At 44.6% G+C, this 23192-nt stretch overlaps 1 protein-coding gene across 1 annotated transcript in view; it reads right to left on the bottom strand.

The window, feature by feature from the left end:
• LOC120059784 (usherin-like) overlaps window positions 1-23192 on the bottom strand; it is a 201418-nt gene that overhangs the window by 121648 nt on the left and 56578 nt on the right. Inside the window, exons 5-7 of the mRNA XM_039008832.1 lie at window positions 8713-8776; window positions 8277-8378; window positions 7862-8054 (exon numbers count right to left, since the gene is read on the bottom strand). Of these exons, the coding sequence (XP_038864760.1) occupies window positions 7862-8054; window positions 8277-8378; window positions 8713-8776 (359 nt within the window). The remainder of the gene's footprint in view (window positions 1-7861; window positions 8055-8276; window positions 8379-8712; window positions 8777-23192) is intronic.

Raw genomic sequence — 23192 nt, forward strand, 5'->3', positions numbered from 1 at the left:
CGAGGCAGATGCCCCAGGGGCAGAGTGACCCACACTCATTGAATATGGTGCTTTTAAATGTTAGAGCAATCACAAGTAAAACCTTTCTCGTGAATGACCTCATTACTGACTGCAAAGTTGATTGTATGTTTCTCACTGAAACATGGCTGTCATCAGACTGTGGCGCTGCTCTTATTGAGGCCCCTCCCCCCCGGAATACAGCTTTTCATACCCTATCAGAAAAGGGAAAAAGGGTGGAGGGACAGCCTCTCTCTTTACAAATGCTCTCAGCTGTAAGGACATTTTGTTTGGCGACTTTGGGTCTTTTGAGCATCATGCTATACAGTTTAAATGTCAGCCACCAGTGCTGGTCACAACCCCGTGTAGGCCACTAAAGCACTGCCCCACTTTTTTTACTGATTTACCTGAACTATTGTCTATTGTGCTTGAGAACTATGATTAAGTCATTGTATTGGGCGATTGTAATACTCATGTTGACAAAGAGACTGACTCCAAGGCCATTGAATTTATTAATCTTTTGAGCTCTGTGTATTTATATGTACACTACCGTTCAAAAGTTTGGGGTCACTTAGAAATGTCCTTATTTTTGAAAGAAAAGCAAATTTTTTGTCCATTAAAATAACATCAAATTGATCAGAAATACAGTGTTACATTGTTAATGTTGTAAATGACTATTGTAGCTGAAACAGCTGTTTTTTTATGAAATATCTACATAAGTGTTAAGAGGGCCATTATCAGCAACCATCACTCCTGTGCTCCAATGCCACGATGTCTTAGCTAATCCAAGTTTATCATTTTAAAAGCCTATTTGATCATTAGAAAACACTTTTGCAATTATGTTAGCACAGCTGACAACTGTTGTCCTGATTAAAGAAGCAATAAAACTGGCCTTCTTTTGACTAGTTGAGTATCTGGAGCATCAGCATTTGTGGGATTGATTACAGGCTCAAAATGGCCAGAAACAACAAACTTTCTTCTGAAACTCGTCAGTCTATTCTTGTTCTGAGAAATGAAGGCTATTCCATGCGAGAAATTGCCAAGAAACTGTAGATATCGTACAACGCTGTGTACTACTCCCTTCACAGAACAGTGCAAACTGGCTCTAACCAGAATAGAAAGAGAAGTGGGAGGCCCCGGTGCACAAATAATAATAATAAGAAAATGTAATTAAATATTTTGAGCTCTATGGACCTCATTCAACATGTTACTCGGCCCACCCATAACCATGGCCATACTCTGGACCTGGTTATTACCAAGGGGCTTTCTATAGACATATAGACTCTATTGTTGCTTTATCTGATCTCCAATCTGTATTTTTTACTACCTTGTTGCCCATAGCACAGGATAGAACTGAAAGCATTATTAAGAAACGCTATCTTACCTCTGAAGTTGCTACAGATTTTATTGAGTCTTCTTGAGTTATTGAGTTATTCTGTCTTCCTCTTGTGATGATTTAGTTGATAACTTTAATAGCAAATTAAGGGCAACCATTGATGCCATAGCTCCAGTAAAGTTGAAATAGGCCACATCCAAATAGAGAACCCCTTGGATGAGTTAGGAAACTAATCAATTAAAGCTAAATTGCAGAAAGGCAGAGCAGAAGTGGAGAAAGTCAAAGTTTCAGGTCCATTATGATATTCTGAGAGAGCAACTTGGCATATATAACAAGGCAATTAAAAATGCCAGACGGGCTCATTTTTCTATCTTGATCACTATTAATCAGAACAGAAATTCCAGAGTGCTCTTCTCGACCTGATAAATCCTACCCCTGCAAACCTATGTGAACTTTCCTCCACATATAAATGTGATGACTTTGCGGCATATTTCAGAGATAAGATTAGACCAACATTAGGCTGGGTATCAGTCAAGCAAGACCTGATGAGATGTTTGATGATATGTGCCCTAGCCTACCACGCAATGGCACTATGGATTTATTTTCCCTGGTTGACACAGACATGCTCAGGAAAGTGATATCACGACTTAAGCCTTCTACCTGCCTTCTCGATCCTATCCCCACCACCTTCTTCAAAACAGTTTTTAATTGCATATCTGAAGAAATGCAAGCTATTGTTAATCACTCCCTGTTCACAGGAATTCTCCCCACTGCACTAAAAACTGCTATGGTGAAACCCCTTCTGAAGAAAAGACATCTAGATTCTTCAGCTCTTAGCAATTTTAGACCAATTTCCAACCTTCCATTCTTAAGCAAAATTCTGGAGAAATTGGTTTTCAAACGTAATGATTTTTTAAGTGTCAACTGTATTTTGGAAAAATTCCAAACTGGTTTTCGTGCCAAGAACAGAGACAGCCTTAAATGATCTTGGAGCCAACACAGATGCCAAACAGATGTCTGTCCTTGTACTCTTGGACTGCATTCAACACTGTTGACCATGATGTCCTTCTGGACAGACTGGAGAGGTGGGTTGGCCTCTCCGGTCCAGTTCTAAATTGGTTTCGGACTTATTAAACCGGTCAAGAGTTTTGTGTCACCCTTGGTTAACATAACTCAAAGACAATACATATCACATGTGGCATTCAACAAGGTTTGATTTTGGGTCCGGTACTGTTCAGTTTATATATGTTACCCATTGGCAGCATTATCAGAAAGAATAGCATTGATTTGCACTGCTACGCAGACGATAAACACCTGTACATTTCTGTGTCGCCAGAGGATTTTAGCTCCACGGATAAATGATTAGACTATACTAGTGATTTAAATACTTAGACACCTCACAACTTCCTCCAGCTAAATCAAGACAAGGCCGAGGTACTTATTGTTGGAGCCAAAGCACAAAGAAAGAATATAGCCACACATTTTAATTCCCAGGCAATAAAGATAAAACACCAGGTAAAAAACCTAGGTGTTTTTTTAGATTCTGAACAAAAATTTTAATCACACATTAGGAATGTGACCAAAATAGCTTTTCACCACCTTGCCAAGGTGTGGCCATTTCTCTCTCAGGCTGATACAGAGAGACTCCTCCATGCTTTTATTACAAGCAAGTAACCTAGTGGTTAAGAGCATTGGGCCAGTAACCGAAAGGTTCTTGTTTCAAAGCTGACTAGGTGAAAAGTCTGCTTATGTGCCCTTGAGCAGGTCACTTAACCCTAGTCACTCTGGATAAGAGTGTCTGCTAAATGACTAAAATGTCAAATGCAATGTTGACTACTGTAATACTCTCCTGTCTGATCTAACCAAGAAAGCCAGAATGCTGCAGCACGGGTACCGACCAAGACCAGACGGAGAGCACACATTACACCGGTTTAAGGTCTCTGCACTGGCTGCCTGTGACCTTTAGAATGAATTTAATACCCCAACCAGAAGCCATGGATTACAGGCAACATTCGCACTGAGCTAAAGGGTAGAGCTGCCGCTTCCAAGGAGCGGGACTCTAACCCGGAAGCTTATAAGAAATCTCACTATGCCCTCCGACGAACCATCAAACAGGCAAAGCTTGCAAACTATTGGCAGGGTTTGCAAACTATTACAGACTACAAAGGGAAGCACAGCTGCGAGCTGCCCAGTGACACGAGCCTACCAGACGAGCTAAATAACTTCTATGCTCGCTTCGAGGCAAGCAACACTGAGGCATGCATGAGAGCACCAACTATTCCGGATGACTGTGTGATCATGCTCTTCTCAGCCGATTTGAGCAAGACCTTTAAACAGGTCAACATTACACAAGGCCGCAGGGCCAGACAGATTAACAGGACGTGTAATCTGAGCATGCACTGACCAACTGGCAAGTGTCTCCACTGACATTTTCAACCTCTCCCTGTCTGAGTCTGTAATACCAACATGTTTCAAGCAGACCACCATAGTCCCTGTGCCCAAGAACACTAAGGTAACCTGCCTAAATGACTACCAACCCGTAGCACTCACGTATGTAGCCATGAAATGCTTTGAAAGGCTGGTCATGGCTCACATCAACACCATTATCCCAGAAACCCTAGACCCATTCCAATTTGCATACAGCACCAACAGATCCACAGGTGACGCAATCTCTATTGCACTCCATACTGCCCTTTCCCACCTGGACAAAAGGAACACCTATGTGAGAATGCTATTCATTGACTACAGCTCAGCGCTCAACACCATAGCTCCCTTAAAGCTGATCACTAAGCTAAGGACCCTAGGACTAAACAGCTCCCTCTGCAACTGTATCCCAGACTTCCTCACGGGCCGCCCATAGGTGGTGAGGGTAGGTAACAACACATCCGCCACACTGATCCTCAACACGGGGGCCCCTCAGGGGTGCGTGCTCAGCCCCCTCCTGTACTCCCTGTTCACTCATGACTGCATGGCCATGCACAACTCCAACACCATCATCAAGTTTGCCGATGACACAACAGTGGTAGGCCTGATCACCGACAACGATGAGACAGCCTATAGGCATGAGGTCAGAGACCTGACCATGTGGTGCAAGGACAACAACCTCTCCCTCAATGTGATCAAGACAAAGGAGATGATTGTGGACTACAGGAAAAAGAGGACCGAGCACGCCCCCATTCTCATCGACGGGGCTGTAGTGGAGCAGGTTGAGAGCTTCAACTTCCGTGGCTTCCACATTAACAACAAACTAACATGGTCCAAGCACACCAAGACAGTTGTGAAGCTGGTACGACAAAACCTATGGTATGACAAAACCTATTCCCCCTCAGGAGACTGAAAAGATTTGGCATGGGTCCTCAGATCTTCAAAAGATTTTACAGCTGCACCATCGAGAGCATCCTGACGGGTTGCATCACTGCCTGGTATGGCAACTGCTTTGCCTCCACAGCAAGCCACTACAGAGGGTGGTGTGTACGGCCCAGTACATCACTGGGGCCAAGCTTCCTGCCATTCAGGACCTCTATACCAGGCGGTGTCAGAGGAAGGCCCTAAAAATCATCAAAGACTCCAGCCACCCTAGTCATAGACTCTCTGCTACCGCACGGCAAGCGGTACCGGAGCACCGAGTCTAGGTCCAAGGGGCTTCTAAACAGCTTCTACCCCCAAGCCATAAAACTCCTGAACAGCTAATCCAATGGCTACCCAGACAAATTTGTGTGTGTGTACGGTACATGGCTGTGAGTGTGTGTGCCAGTCAGTCACACAGGAAGAGAATAAACAGCCCTGGGTTGACTACTATCCCCACAGCAACAGTCTGGACTGGGACACTGACACACACATCATGGAGTCTACAGAGCTGCACTGCTGCAATGCTTTATTCTCACACACACAGACGCCAGCGCACACACAGATGCATGCTTACTGACGCACGTGCATACACATGCATACACACAGATGCATGCTTACTCACGCACGTGCACACACATGCACACACACAGATGCAAGCGCACACACACTCTTCAGAGAGGAAAGGGCAGTGTTTTATCTTGGGATTTGAGCTAGAAGCCGTGTCAGAACAGCCCCAAATCCAACACACACACACACACACACACACACACACACACACACACACACACACACACACACACACACACACACACACACACACACACACACACACACACACACACACACACACACTCCCCCATACCCCCCTCCTTGTCCCTCTCTCTCTCTGTAAAGAGTTTTGTTGTGTTTGACACAGAGGGAGATGGAGCCTCTGTCTCAGCTTTCCTCTGTCTGAAGATCACCTCACAAACACACACACCACAGGTGCAGGGAGACAGACAGCCTTCTGTACTGTCCTAACCTCACAGATCTATGTAACACTCAAACACAGCTCTACCTAACACACAACCACAGCTCTACCTAACACTCAAACACAGCTCTACCCAACACTCAAACACAGCTCTACCTAACACTCAAACACAGCTCTACCTAACACTCAAACACAGCTCCACCTAACACTCAAACACAGCTCTACCCAACACTCAAACACAGCTCTACCCAACACTCAAACACAGCTCTACCTAACACTCAAACACAGCTCTACCTAACACTCAAACACAGCTCTACCTAACACTCAAACACAGCTCTACCCAACACTCAAACACAGCTCTACCTAACACTCAAACACAGCTCTACCCAACACTCAAACACAGCTCTACCTAACACTCAAACACAGCTCCACCTAACACTCAAACACAGCTCTACCTAACACTCAAACACAGCTCTACCTAACACACAACCACAGCTCTACCTAACACTCAAACACAGCTCTACCCAACACTCAAACACAGCTCTACCTAACACTCAAACACAGCTCCACCTAACACTCAAACACAGCTCTACCTAACACTCAAACACAGCTCTACCCAACACTCAAACACAGCTCTACCTAACACTCAAACACAGCTCTACCCAACACTCAAACACAGCTCTACCTAACACTCAAACACAGCTCTACCTAACACTCAAACACAGCTCTACCTAACACTCAAACACAGCTCTACCTAACACTCAAACACAGCTCTACCCAACACTCAAACACAGCTCTACCTAACACTCAAACACAGCTCTACCTAACACTCAAACACAGCTCTACCTAACACTCAAACACAGCTCTACCCAACACTCAAACACAGCTCTACCTAACACTCAAACACAGCTCTACCCAACACTCAAACACAGCTCTACCTAACACTCAAACACAGCTCTACCTAACACTCAAACACAGCTCTACCAAACACTCAAACACAGCTCTACCTAACACTCAAACACAGCCCTACCCAACACTCAAACACAGCCCCACCTAACACTCAAACACAGCTCTACCTAACACTCAAACACAGCTCTACCTAACACTCAAACACAGCTCTACCCAACACTCAAACACAGCCCCACCTAACACTCAAACACAGCTCTACCTAACACTCAAACACAGCTCTACCCAACACTCAACCACAGCTCTACCTAACACTCAAACACAGCTCTACCTAACACTCAAACACAGCTCTACCTAACACTCAAACACAGCTCTACCCAACACTCAAACACAGCTCTACCTAACACTCAAACACAGCTCTACCTAACACTCAAACACAGCTCTACCTAACACTCAAACACAGCTCTACCCAACACTCAAACACAGCCCCACCTAACACTCAAACACAGCTCTACCTAACACTCAAACACAGCTCTACCTAACACTCAAACACAGCTCTACCTAACACTCAACCACAGCTCTACCTAACACTCAAACACAGCTCTACCCAACACTCAAACACAGCTCTACCTAACACTCAAACACAGCTCTACCTAACACTCAAACACAGCTCTACCTAACACTCAAACACAGCTCTACCTAACACTCAGACACAGCTCTACCTAACACTCCAACACAGCTCTACCTAACACTCAAACACAGCTCTACCCAACACTCAAACACAGCTCTACCCAACACTCAAACACAGCTCTACCCAACACTCAAACACAGCTCTACCTAACACTCCAACACAGCTCTACCTAACACTCAAACACAGCTCTACCCAACACTCAAACACAGCTCTACCTAACACTCCAACACAGCTCTACCCAACACTCAAACTCAGCTGTAATACTGACAGTTCTAGCTGTAACAACTATGTACAACTTTGGTAATCTGACTCAGTTGAATCTTGATTCATATGTAGATATTTTGTAATCTGACTCCGTTTAATCTCGATTAGAATGTAGATATTTGGTAATCTGACTCTGTTTAATCTCGATTAGAATGTAGATATTTGGTAATCTGACTCTGTTTAATCTCGATTAGAATGTAGATATTTGGTAATCTGACTCAGTTTAATCTTGATTATTAGATATTTGTGCGTACTTCAACCACAGGCTAAATCCATTCTTACCAAACAGACACAGAAACAAAACATATTTTCATACACACAGACAGATGGACAGACAGACAGACATTACCTGGTACTGCCCGTTGACTAGGTCTATGGTGATGGTCAGCCCTTGGTCCATGTCCTCAGGTCCAGTTAGTATGTTGGACACCCAGGCTGTACCCATGTCCTGGTCATTGATATAGCTGACAGGGTGAGCGTCCATGTTGAGCCTCAACACACGGTTATTAGTGGTGTCCTCCACTGCGTTGGGAATACAGTACCTAGACAGGGATGGGCTATGTTGCTGTTGCTGTTTGAGGGATACTGTGACGTGATGTGGATTTAGTTGTGATGCGGCTGTTGTTGTAGCTGTATTTTGTATATATGTTGTGCTGCAAGTGAGAATTGCTTTTGTGTTCACTTACTTGGTTAAATGGAAGCTTATATAGTTAATACATCTGTATATCAATCAATCAATCCATCAATCCATCAATATACAGTACCTCTCCACTAGGGGGTGTACTCTGGGGTGACTGGGGGGGCAACGGCACTCTGACTGAGCGTGGAGGGGGGGCAGGAAGCCTGAATACACTTTCACGATCTCTCTGGAGTGGGAGACAATGGATCAGGTTGTGAGCCAGATGCACTATGGTGTCAGGATCAGTCTCAAAAGATAATTTAGCAAAAGAAAATGTTATGAACTGCTGTATTAATATATAAGCCATTAAGCAGACACTTTTATCCAAAGCCACTAACAGTCACGCATGCATTCATTTTACATGTGGGTGGCCCCAGGAATCAAACCCACGAACCTTGTGGTGCAGGTGCAATGCTCTACCAACTGAGCCATATTATACACATGACATTAAAATCAAAGGGAATCATATGAAACATCCCTACTTTTCTCCCTCTTTCCCTCCCTCCTTCCATCCCTCTCACCTGTTAGTCAGTGTGTTGGGATAAAATCTGAAGTCCTGCATCCTGCCAATGAATTGATCTGACCCTGGTGAGAAAGAAGAGAAGGATGTCAGTGGTGTGTATTGAAAACAGTCAGCTGGTTCCATAGTGACCAGTGGATTAGCTTATCTTTCTCCTTATTCTCTGTTAAAGACACAACCACACTGAGCTGAGGACTGTATAGTTGATCTAGCAGTGTTATAAATGTTACAGTTGACTGGGCTGTAAGCTATAGTAGGGCTCTCTACGTCTAACCTGGCAGGTCTCTCAGACTTAACAGTCAGAGGAACCATAGAGACACAGAGTTAACAGTCAGAGGAACCATAGAGACACAGAGTTAACAGTCAGAGGAACCATAGAGACACACAGTTAACAGTCAGAGGAACCATAGAGACACAGAGTTAACAGTCAGAGGAACCATAGAGACACACAGTTAACAGTCAGAGGAACCATAGAGACACACAGTTAACAGTCAGAGGAACCATAGAGACACACAGTTAACAGTCAGAGGAACCATAGAGACACACAGTTAACAGTCAGAGGAACCATAGAGACACACAGTTAACAGTCAGAGGAACCATAGAGACACACAGTTAACAGTCAGAGGAACCATAGAGACACACAGTTAACAGTCAGAGGAACCATAGAGACACACAGTTAACAGTCAGAGGAACCATTGAGACACACAGTTAACAGTCAGAGGAACCATAGAGACACACAGTTAACAGTCAGAGGAACCATAGAGACACACAGGTAACAGTCAGAGGAACCATAGAGACACACAGTTAACAGTCAGCGGAACCATAGAGACACACAGTTAACAGTCAGAGGAACCATAGAGACACACAGTTAACAGTCAGAGGAACCATAGAGACACACAGTTAACAGTCAGAGGAACCATAGAGACACAAAGGTAACAGTCAGAGGAACCATAGAGACACACAGTTAACAGTCAGAGGAACCATAGAGACACACAGTTAACAGTCAGAGGAACCATAGAGGCACACAGTTAACAGTCAGAGGAACCATAGAGACACACAGTTAACAGTCAGCGGAACCATAGAGACACACAGTTAACAGTCAGAGGAACCATAGAGACACACAGTTAACAGTCAGAGGAACCATAGAGACACACAGTTAACAGTCAGAGGAACCATAGAGACACACAGGTAACAGTCAGAGGAACCATAGAGACACACAGTTAACAGTCAGAGGAACCATAGAGACACACAGTTAACAGTCAGAGGAACCATTGAGAGACACACAGTTAACAGTCAGAGGAACCATAGAGACACACAGTTAACAGTCAGAGGAACCATAGAGACACACAGTTAACAGTCAGAGGAACCATAGAGACACACAGTTAACAGTCAGAGGAACCATAGAGACACACAGTTAACAGTAAGAGGAACCATAGAGACACATAGGTAACAGTCAGAGGAACCATAGAGACACACAGTTAACAGTCAGAGGAACCATGGAGACACATAGGTAACAGTCAGAGGAACCATAGAGACACACAGTTAACAGTCAGAGGAACCATGGAGACACACAGGGAACAGTCAGAGGAACCATAGAGACACACAGTTAACAGTCAGAGGAACCATAGAGACATACAGTTAACAGTCAGAGGAACCATAGAGACACATAGGTAACAGTCAGAGGAACCATAGAGACACACAGTTAACAGTCAGAGGAACCATGGAGACACACAGGGAACAGTCAGAGGAACCATAGAGACACACAGGTACCAGTCAGAGGAACCATAGAGACACACAGTTAACAGTCAGAGGAACCATAGCGACACACAGGTAACAATCAGAGGAACCATAGAGACACACAGGGAACAGTCAGAGGAACCATAGAGACACACAGGTAACAGTCAGAGGAACCACAGAGACACACAGTTAACAGTCAGAGGAACCATAGAGACACACAGTTAACAGTCAGAGGAACCATAGAGACACACAGTTAACAGTCAGAGGAACCATAGAGACACACAGTTAACAGTCAGAGGAACCATAGAGACACACAGTTAACAGTCAGAGGAACCATAGAGACACACAGTTAACAGTCAGAGGAACCATAGACACAGAGTTAACAGTCAGAGGAACCATAGAGACACACAGTTAACAGTCAGAGGAACCATAGAGACACACAGTTAACAGTCAGAGGAACCATAGAGACACACAGTTAACAGTCAGAGGAACCATAGAGACACACAGTTAACAGTCAGAGGAACCATAGAGACACACAGTTAACAGTCAGAGGAACCATAGAGACACACAGTTAACAGTCAGAGGAACCATAGAGACACACAGTTAACAGTCAGAGGAACCATAGAGACACACAGTTAACAGTCAGAGGAACCATAGAGACACACAGTTAACAGTCAGAGGAACCATTGAGACACACAGTTAACAGTCAGAGGAACCATAGAGACACACAGTTAACAGTCAGAGGAACCATAGAGACACACAGGTAACAGTCAGAGGAACCATAGAGACACACAGTTAACAGTCAGCGGAACCATAGAGACACACAGTTAACAGTCAGAGGAACCATAGAGACACACAGTTAACAGTCAGAGGAACCATAGAGACACACAGTTAACAGTCAGAGGAACCATAGAGACACAAAGGTAACAGTCAGAGGAACCATAGAGACACACAGTTAACAGTCAGAGGAACCATAGAGACACACAGTTAACAGTCAGAGGAACCATAGAGACACACAGTTAACAGTCAGAGGAACCATAGAGACACACAGTTAACAGTCAGCGGAACCATAGAGACACACAGTTAACAGTCAGAGGAACCATAGAGACACACAGTTAACAGTCAGAGGAACCATAGAGACACACAGTTAACAGTCAGAGGAACCATAGAGACACACAGGTAACAGTCAGAGGAACCATAGAGACACACAGTTAACAGTCAGAGGAACCATAGAGACACACAGTTAACAGTCAGAGGAACCATTGAGAGACACACAGTTAACAGTCAGAGGAACCATAGAGACACACAGTTAACAGTCAGAGGAACCATAGAGACACACAGTTAACAGTCAGAGGAACCATAGAGACACACAGTTAACAGTCAGAGGAACCATAGAGACACACAGTTAACAGTAAGAGGAACCATAGAGACACATAGGTAACAGTCAGAGGAACCATAGAGACACACAGTTAACAGTCAGAGGAACCATGGAGACACATAGGTAACAGTCAGAGGAACCATAGAGACACACAGTTAACAGTCAGAGGAACCATGGAGACACACAGGGAACAGTCAGAGGAACCATAGAGACACACAGTTAACAGTCAGAGGAACCATAGAGACATACAGTTAACAGTCAGAGGAACCATAGAGACACATAGGTAACAGTCAGAGGAACCATAGAGACACACAGTTAACAGTCAGAGGAACCATGGAGACACACAGGGAACAGTCAGAGGAACCATAGAGACACACAGGTACCAGTCAGAGGAACCATAGAGACACACAGTTAACAGTCAGAGGAACCATAGCGACACACAGGTAACAATCAGAGGAACCATAGAGACACACAGGGAACAGTCAGAGGAACCATAGAGACACACAGGTAACAGTCAGAGGAACCACAGAGACACACAGTTAACAGTCAGAGGAACCATAGAGACACACAGTTAACAGTCAGAGGAACCATAGAGACACACAGTTAACAGTCAGAGGAACCATAGAGACACACAGTTAACAGTCAGAGGAACCATAGAGACACACAGTTAACAGTCAGAGGAACCATAGAGACACACAGTTAACAGTCAGAGGAACCATAGACACAGAGTTAACAGTCAGAGGAACCATAGAGACACACAGTTAACAGTCAGAGGAACCATAGAGACACACAGTTAACAGTCAGAGGAACCATAGAGACACACAGTTAACAGTCAGAGGAACCATAGAGACACACAGGTAACAGTCAGAGGAACCATAGAGACACACAGTTAACAGTCAGAGGAACCATAGAGACACACAGTTAACAGTCAGAGGAACCATAGAGACACACAGTTAACAGTCAGAGGAACCATAGAGACACACAGTTAACAGTCAGCGGAACCATAGAGACACACAGTTAACAGTCAGAGGAACCATAGAGACACACAGTTAACAGTCAGAGGAACCATAGAGACACACAGTTAACAGTCAGAGGAACCATAGAGACACACAGGTAACAGTCAGAGGAACCATAGAGACACACAGTTAACAGTCAGAGGAACCATAGAGACACACAGTTAACAGTCAGAGGAACCATTGAGAGACACACAGTTAACAGTCAGAGGAACCATAGAGACACACAGTTAACAGTCAGAGGAACCATAGAGACACACAGTTAACAGTCAGAGGAACCATAGAGACACACAGTTAACAGTCAGAGGAACCATAGAGACACACAGTTAACAGTAAGAGGAACCATAGAGACACATAGGTAACAGTCAGAGGAACCATAGAGACACACAGTTAACAGTCAGAGGAACCATGGAGACACATAGGTAACAGTCAGAGGAACCACAGAGACACACAGTTAACAGTCAGAGGAACCATAGAGACACACAGTTAACAGTCAGAGGAACCATAGAGACACACAGTTAACAGTCAGAGGAACCATAGAGACACACAGTTAACAGTCAGAGGAACCATAGAGACACACAGTTAACAGTCAGAGGAACCATAGAGACACACAGTTAACAGTCAGAGGAACCATAGAGACACACAGTTAACAGTCAGAGGAACCATAGAGACACACAGTTAACAGTCAGAGGAACCACAGAGACACACAGTTAACAGTCAGAGGAACCATAGAGACACACAGTTAACAGTCAGAGGAACCATAGACACAGAGTTAACAGTCAGAGGAACCATAGAGACACACAGTTAACAGTCAGCGGAACCATGGAGACACACAGTTAACAGTCAGAGGAACCATAGAGACACACAGATAACAGTCAGAGGAACCATTGAGAGACACACAGTTAACAGTCAGAGGAACCACAGAGACACAAAGTTAACAGTCAGAGGAACCATAGAGACACACAGTTAACAGTCAGAGGAACCATAGAGACACACAGTTAACAGTCAGAGGAACCATAGAGACACACAGTTAACAGTCAGAGGAACCATAGAGACACACAGTTAACAGTCAGAGGAACCATAGAGACACACAGTTAACAGTCAGAGGAACCATAGAGACACACAGGTAACAGTCAGAGGAACCATAGAGACACACAGTTAACAGTCAGAGGAACCATAGAGACACACAGTTAACAGTCAGAGGAACCATAGAGACACACAGTTAACAGTCAGAGGAACCATAGAGACACACAGTTAACAGTCAGAGGAACCATAGAGACACACAGTTAACAGTCAGAGGAACCATAGAGACACACAGTTAACAGTCAGAGGAACCATGGAGACACACAGGTAACAGTCAGAGGAACCATAGAGACACACAGTTAACAGTCAGAGGAACCATAGAGACACACAGGTAACAGTCAGAGGAACCATAGAGACACACAGTTAACAGTCAGAGGAACCATAGAGACACACAGTTAACAGTCAGAGGAACCATAGAGACACACAGTTAACAGTCAGAGGAACCATAGAGACACACAGTTAACAGTCAGAGGAACCATAGAGACACACAGTTAACAGTCAGAGGAACCATAGAGACACACAGTTAACAGTCAGAGGAACCATTGAGAGACACACAGTTAACAGTCAGAGGAACCATAGAGACATACAGTTAACAGTCAGAGGAACCATAGAGACACATAGGTAACAGTCAGAGGAACCATAGAGACACACAGTTAACAGTCAGAGGAACCATGGAGACACACAGGGAACAGTCAGAGGAACCATAGAGACACACAGGTAACAGTCAGAGGAACCATAGAGACATACAGTTAACAGTCAGAGGAACCATAGAGACACATAGGTAACAGTCAGAGGAACCATAGAGACACACAGTTAACAGTCAGAGGAACCATGGAGACACACAGGGAACAGTCAGAGGAACCATAGAGACACACAGGTACCAGTCAGAGGAACCATAGAGACACACAGTTAACAGTCAGAGGAACCATAGCGACACACAGGTAACAGTCAGAGGAACCATAGAGACACACAGGGAACAGTCAGAGGAACCATAGAGACACACAGGTAACAGTCAGAGGAACCACAGAGACACACAGTTAACAGTCAGAGGAACCATAGAGACACACAGTTAACAGTCAGAGGAACCATAGAGACACACAGTTAACAGTCAGAGGAACCATAGAGACACACAGTTAACAGTCAGAGGAACCATAGAGACACACAGTTAACAGTCAGAGGAACCATAGAGACACACAGTTAACAGTCAGCGGAACCATAGAGACACACAGTTAACAGTCAGAGGAACCATAGACACAGAGTTAACAGTCAGAGGAACCATAGAGACACAGAGTTAACAGTCAGAGGAACCATAGAGACACACAGTTAACAGTCAGAGGAACCATAGAGACACACAGATAACAGTCAGAGGAACCATTGAGAGACACACAGTTAACAGTCAGAGGAACCACAGAGACACAAAGTTAACAGTCAGAGGAACCATAGAGACACACAGTTAACAGTCAGAGGAACCATAGAGACACACAGTTAACAGTCAGAGGAACCATAGAGACACACAGTTAACAGTCAGAGGAACCATAGAGACACACAGTTAACAGTCAGAGGAACCATAGAGACACACAGTTAACAGTCAGAGGAACCATAGAGACACACAGGTAACAGTCAGAGGAACCATAGAGACACACAGTTAACAGTCAGAGGAACCATAGAGACACACAGTTAACAGTCAGAGGAACCATAGAGACACACAGTTAACAGTCAGAGGAACCATAGAGACACACAGTTAACAGTCAGAGGAACCATAGAGACACAGAGTTAACAGTCAGAGGAACCATAGAGACACACAGTTAACAGTCAGAGGAACCATGGAGACACACAGGTAACAGTCAGAGGAACCATAGAGACACACAGTTAACAGTCAGAGGAACCATAGAGACACACAGGTAACAGTCAGAGGAACCATAGAGACACACAGTTAACAGTCAGAGGAACCATAGAGACACACAGGTAACAGTCAGAGGAACCATAGAGACACACAGTTAACAGTCAGAGGAACCATAGAGACACACAGTTAACAGTCAGAGGAACCATAGAGACACACAGTTAACAGTCAGAGGAACCATAGAGACACACAGTTAACAGTCAGAGGAACCATTGAGAGACACACAGTTAACAGTCAGAGGAACCATAGAGACACACAGTTAACAGTCAGCGGAACCATTGAGAGACACACAGTTAACAGTCAGAGGAACCATAGAGACACACAGTTAACAGTCAGAGGAACCATAGAGACACACAGTTAACAGTCAGCGGAACCATAGAGACACACAGTTAACAGTCAGAGGAACCATAGAGACACACAGTTAACAGTCAGAGGAACCATAGAGACACACAGTTAACAGTCAGAGGAACCATAGAGACACACAGGTAACAGTCAGAGGAACCATAGAGACACAAAGTTAACAGTCAGAGGAACCATTGAGAGACACACAGTTAACAGTCAGAGGAACCATAGAGACACACAGTTAACAGTCAGCGGAACCATAGAGACACACAGTTAACAGTCAGAGGAACCATTGAGAGACACACAGTTAACAGTCAGAGGAACCATAGAGACACACAGTTAACAGTCAGAGGAACCATAGAGACACACAGTTAACAGTCAGAGGAACCATAGAGACACACAGTTAACAGTCAGAGGAACCATAGAGACACACAGTTAACAGTCAGAGGAACCATAGAGACACACAGTTAACAGTCAGAGGAACCATAGAGACACACAGTTAACAGTCAGAGGAACCATAGAGACACACAGTTAACAGTCAGAGGAACCATAGAGAGACACAGTTAACAGTCAGAGGAACCATAGAGACAGACAGTTAACAGTCAGAGGAACCATAGAGACACACAGGTAACAGTCAGAGGAACCATAGAGACACACAGTTAACAGTCAGAGGAACCATAGAGACACACAGTTAACAGTCAGAGGAACCATTGAGAGACACACAGTTAACAGTCAGAGGAACCATAGAGACACACAGTTAACAGTCAGAGGAACCATAGAGACACACAGTTAACAGTCAGAGGAACCATAGAGACACATAGGTAACAGTCAGAGGAACCATAGAGACACACAGTTATCAGTCAGAGGAACCATGGAGACACATAGGTAACAGTCAGAGGAACCATAGAGACACACAGTTAACAGTCAGAGGAACCATGGAGACACACAGGGAACAGTCAGAGGAACCATAGAGACACATAGGTAACAGTCAGAGGAACCATAGAGACATACAGTTAACAGTCAGAGGAACCATAGAGACACATAGGTAACAGTCAGAGGAACCATAGAGACACACAGTTAACAGTCAGAGGAACCATGGAGACACACAGGGAACAGTCAGAGGAACCATAGAGACACACAGGTATCAGTCAGAGGAACCATAGAGACACACAGTTAACAGTCAGAGGAACCATAGCGACACACAGGTAACAGTCAGAGGAACCATAGAGACACACAGGGAACAGTCAGAGGAACCATAGAGACACACAGGTAACAGTCAGAGGAACCATAGAGACACACAGTTAACAGTCAGAGGAACCATGGAGACACATAGGTAACAGTCAGAGGAACCATAGAGACACACAGTTAACAGTCAGAGGAACCATGGAGACACATAGGTAACAGTCAGAGGAACCATAGAGACACACAGTTAACAGTCAGAGGAACCATAGAGACACAAAGTTAACAGTCAGAGGAACCATAGAGACACACAGTTAACAGTCAGAGGAACCATGGAGACACACAGGGAACAGTCAGAGGAACCATAGAGACACACAGGTACCAGTCAGAGGAACCATAGAGACACACAGTTAACAGTCAGAGGAACCATAGCGACACACAGGTAACAGTCAGAGGAACCATAGAGACACACAGGGAACAGTCAGAGGAACCATAGAGACACACAGGTAACAGTCAGAGGAACCATAGAGACACACAGTTAACAGTCAGAGGAACCATGGAGACACATAGGTAACAGTCAGAGGAACCATAGAGACACACAGTTAACAGTCAGAGGAACCATGGAGACACATAGGTAACAGTCAGAGGAACCATAGAGACACACAGTTAACAGTCAGAGGAACCATAGAGACACAAAGTTAACAGTCAGAGGAACCATAGAGACACACAGTTAACAGTCAGCGGAACCATAGAGACACACAGTTAACAGTCAGAGGAACCATAGAGACACACAGGTAACAGTCAGAGGAACCATAGAGACACACAGTTAACAGTCAGAGGAACCATAGAGACACACAGTTAACAGTCAGAGGAACCATTGAGAGACACACAGTTAACAGTCAGAGGAACCATAGAGACACACAGTTAACAGTCAGCGGAACCATAGAGACACACAGTTAACAGTCAGAGGAACCATTGAGAGACACACAGTTAACAGTCAGAGGAACCATAGAGACACACAGTTAACAGTCAGAGGAACCATAGAGACACACAGTTAACAGTCAGAGGAACCATAGAGACACACAGTTAACAGTCAGAGGAACCATAGAGACACACAGTTAACAGTCAGAGGAACCATAGAGACACACAGTTAACAGTCAGAGGAACCATAGAGACACACAGTTAACAGTCAGAGGAACCATAGAGAGACACAGTTAACAGTCAGAGGAACCATAGAGACAGACAGTTAACAGTCAGAGGAACCATAGAGACACACAGGTAACAGTCAGAGGAACCATAGAGACACACAGTTAACAGTCAGAGGAACCATAGAGACACACAGTTAACAGTCAGAGGAACCATTGAGAGACACACAGTTAACAGTCAGAGGAACCATAGAGACACACAGTTAACAGTCAGAGGAACCATAGAGACACACAGTTAACAGTCAGAGGAACCATAGAGACACATAGGTAACAGTCAGAGGAACCATAGAGACACACAGTTAACAGTCAGAGGAACCATGGAGACACATAGGTAACAGTCAGAGGAACCATAGAGACACACAGTTAACAGTCAGAGGAACCATGGAGACACACAGGGAACAGTCAGAGGAACCATAGAGACACACAGGTAACAGTCAGAGGAACCATAGAGACATACAGTTAACAGTCAGAGGAACCATAGAGACACATAGGTAACAGTCAGAGGAACCATAGAGACACACAGTTAACAGTCAGAGGAACCATGGAGACACACAGGGAACAGTCAGAGGAACCATAGAGACACACAGGTACCAGTCAGAGGAACCATAGAGACACACAGTTAACAGTCAGAGGAACCATAGCGACACACAGGTAACAGTCAGAGGAACCATAGAGACACATAGGTAACAGTCAGAGGAACCATAGAGACACACAGTTAACAGTCAGAGGAACCATGGAGACACATAGGTAACAGTCAGAGGAACCATAGAGACACACAGTTAACAGTCAGAGGAACCATGGAGACACACAGGGAACAGTCAGAGGAACCATAGAGACACACAGGTAACAGTCAGAGGAACCATAGAGACATACAGTTAACAGTCAGAGGAACCATAGAGACACATAGGTAACAGTCAGAGGAACCATAGAGACACACAGTTAACAGTCAGAGGAACCATGGAGACACACAGGGAACAGTCAGAGGAACCATGAGACACACAGGTACCAGTCAGAGGAACCATAGAGACACACAGTTAACAGTCAGAGGAACCATAGCGACACACAGGTAACAGTCAGAGGAACCATAGAGACACACAGGGAACAGTCAGAGGAACCATAGAGACACACAGGTAACAGTCAGAGGAACCACAGAGACACACAGTTAACAGTCAGAGGAACCATAGAGACACACAGTTAACAGTCAGAGGAACCATAGAGACACACAGTTAACAGTCAGAGGAACCATAGAGACACACAGTTAACAGTCAGAGGAACCATAGAGACACACAGTTAACAGTCAGAGGAACCATAGAGACACACAGTTAACAGTCAGCGGAACCATAGAGACACACAGTTAACAGTCTGAGGAACCATAGAGACACACAGTTAACAGTCAGAGGAACCATGGAGACACACAGGTAACAGTCAGAGGAACCATAGAGACACACAGTTAACAGTCAGAGGAACCATAGAGACACACAGGTAACAGTCAGAGGAACCATAGAGACACACAGTTAACAGTCAGAGGAACCATAGAGACACAAAGTTAACAGTCAGAGGAACCATAGAGACACACAGTTAACAGTCAGGGGAACCATAGAGACACACAGTTAACAGTCAGAGGAACCATAGAGACACACAGTTAACAGTCAGAGGAACCATAGAGACACACAGGTAACAGTCAAAGGAACCATAGAGACACACAGGTAACAGTCAGAGGAACCATAGAGACACACAGTTAACAGTCAGAGGAACCATAGAGACACACAGGTAACAGTCAGAGGAACCATAGAGACACACAGTTAACAGTCAGAGGAACCATAGAGACACAAAGTTAACAGTCAGAGGAACCATAGAGACATACAGTTAACAGTCAGCGGAACCATAGAGACACACAGTTAACAGTCAGAGGAACCATTGAGAGACACACAGTTAACAGTCAGAGGAACCATAGAGACATACAGTTAACAGTCAGAGGAACCATTGAGAGACACACAGTTAACAGTCAGAGGAACCATTGAGAGACACACAGTTAACAGTCAGAGGAACCATTGAGAGACACACAGTTAACAGTCAGAGGAACCATAGAGACACACAGTTAACAGTCAGAGGAACCATAGAGACACACAGTTAACAGTCAGAGGAACCATAGAGACACACAATTAACAGTCGGAGGAACCATAGAGACACAAAGTTAACAGTCAGAGGAACCATAGAGACACACAGTTAACAGTCAGAGGAACCATAGAGACACACAGTTAACAGTCAGCGGAACCATAGAGACACACAGGTAACAGTCAGAGGAACCATAGAGACACACAGTTAACAGTCAGAGGAACCATAGAGACACACAGTTAACAGTCAGAGGAACCATTGAGAGACACACAGTTAACAGTCAGAGGAACCATAGAGACACACAGTTAACAGTCAGAGGAACCATAGAGACACACAGTTAACAGTCAGAGGAACCATTGAGAGACACACAGTTAACAGTCAGAGGAACCATAGAGACACAAAGTTAACAGTCAGAGGAACCATAGAGACACACAGTTAACAGTCAGCGGAACCATAGAGACACACAGGTAACAGTCAGAGGAACCATAGAGACACACAGTTAACAGTCAGAGGAACCATAGAGACACAAAGTTAACAGTCAGAGGAACCATAGAGACACACAGTTAATAGTCAGAGGAACCATAGAGACAGACAGGTAACATTCAGAGGAACCATTGAGAGACACACAGTTAACAGTCAGAGGAACCACAGAGACACAAAGTTAACAGTCAGAGGAACCATAGAGACACACAGTTAACAGTCAGAGGAACCATAGAGACACACAGTTAACAGTCAGAGGAACCATAGAGACACAAAGTTAACAGTCAGAGGAACCATAGAGACACACAGTTAACAGTCAGCGGAACCATTGAGAGACACACAGTTAACAGTCAGCGGAACCATAGAGACACAAAGTTAACAGTCAGAGGAACCATAGAGACACACAGTTAACAGTCAGAGGAACCATAGAGACACACAGTTAACAGTCAGAGGAACCATAGAGACATACAGTTAACAGTCAGAGGAACCATAGAGACACACAGGGAACAGTCAGAGGAACCATAGAGACACACAGGTAACAGTCAGAGGAACCACAGAGACACACAGTTAACAGTCAGAGGAACCATAGAGACACACAGTTAACAGTCAGAGGAACCATTGAGAGACACACAGTTAACATTCAGAGGAACCATTGAGAGACACACAGTTAACAGTCAGAGGAACCATAGAGACACACAGTTAACAGTCAGAGGAACCATAGAGACATACAGTTAACAGTCAGAGGAACCATAGAGACACACAGGTAACAGTCAGCGGAACCATAGAGACACACAGATAACAGTCAGAGGAACCATAGAGACACACAGTTAACAGTCAGAGGAACCATTGAGAGACATACAGTTAACAGTCAGAGGAACCATTGAGAGACACACAGTTAACAGTCAGCGGAACCATAGAGACACAAAGTTAACAGTCAGAGGAACCATAGAGACACAAAGTTAACAGTCAGAGGAACCATAGAGACACACAGTTAACAGTCAGAGGAACCATAGAGACACACAGTTAACAGTCAGAGGAACCATAGAGACACACAGTTAACAGTCAGAGGAACCATAGAGACACACAGTTAACAGTCAGAGGAACCATTGAGAGACACACAGTTAACAGTCAGAGGAACCATAGAGACACACAGTTAACAGTCAGAGGAACCATAGAGACACACAGTTAACAGTCAGAGGAACCATAGAGACACATAGGTAACAGTCAGAGGAACCATAGAGACACACAGTTAACAGTCAGAGGAACCATGGAGACACATAGGTAACAGTCAGAGGAACCATAGAGACACACAGTTAACAGTCAGAGGAACCATGGAGACACACAGGGAACAGTCAGAGGAACCATAGAGACACACAGGTAACAGTCAGAGGAACCATAGAGACATACAGTTAACAGTCAGAGGAACCATAGAGACACATAGGTAACAGTCAGAGGAACCATAGAGACACACAGTTAACAGTCAGAGGAACCATGGAGACACACAGGGAACAGTCAGAGGAACCATAGAGACACACAGGTACCAGTCAGAGGAACCATAGAGACACACAGTTAACAGTCAGAGGAACCATAGAGACACACAGGTAACAGTCAGAGGAACCATAGATACACACAGGGAACAGTCAGAGGAACCATAGAGACACACAGGTAACAGTCAGAGGAACCATAGAGACACACAGTTAACAGTCAGAGGAACCATGGAGACACATAGGTAACAGTCAGAGGAACCATAGAGACACACAGTTAACAGTCAGAGGAACCATGGAGACACACAGGGAACAGTCAGAGGAACCATAGAGACACACAGGTAACAGTCAGAGACACCATAGAGACATACAGTTATCAGTCAGAGGAACCATAGAGACACATAGGTAACAGTCAGAGGAACCATAGAGACACACAGTTAACAGTCAGAGGAACCATAGAGACACACAGGTAACAGTCAGAGGAACCACAGAGACACACAGTTAACAGTCAGAGGAACCATAGAGACACACAGTTAACAGTCAGAGGAACCATAGAGACACACAG

Source organism: Salvelinus namaycush, chromosome 15, assembly GCF_016432855.1.
Source record: "Salvelinus namaycush isolate Seneca chromosome 15, SaNama_1.0, whole genome shotgun sequence".
NCBI classification, from domain to species: Eukaryota; Metazoa; Chordata; class Actinopteri; order Salmoniformes; family Salmonidae; genus Salvelinus; species Salvelinus namaycush.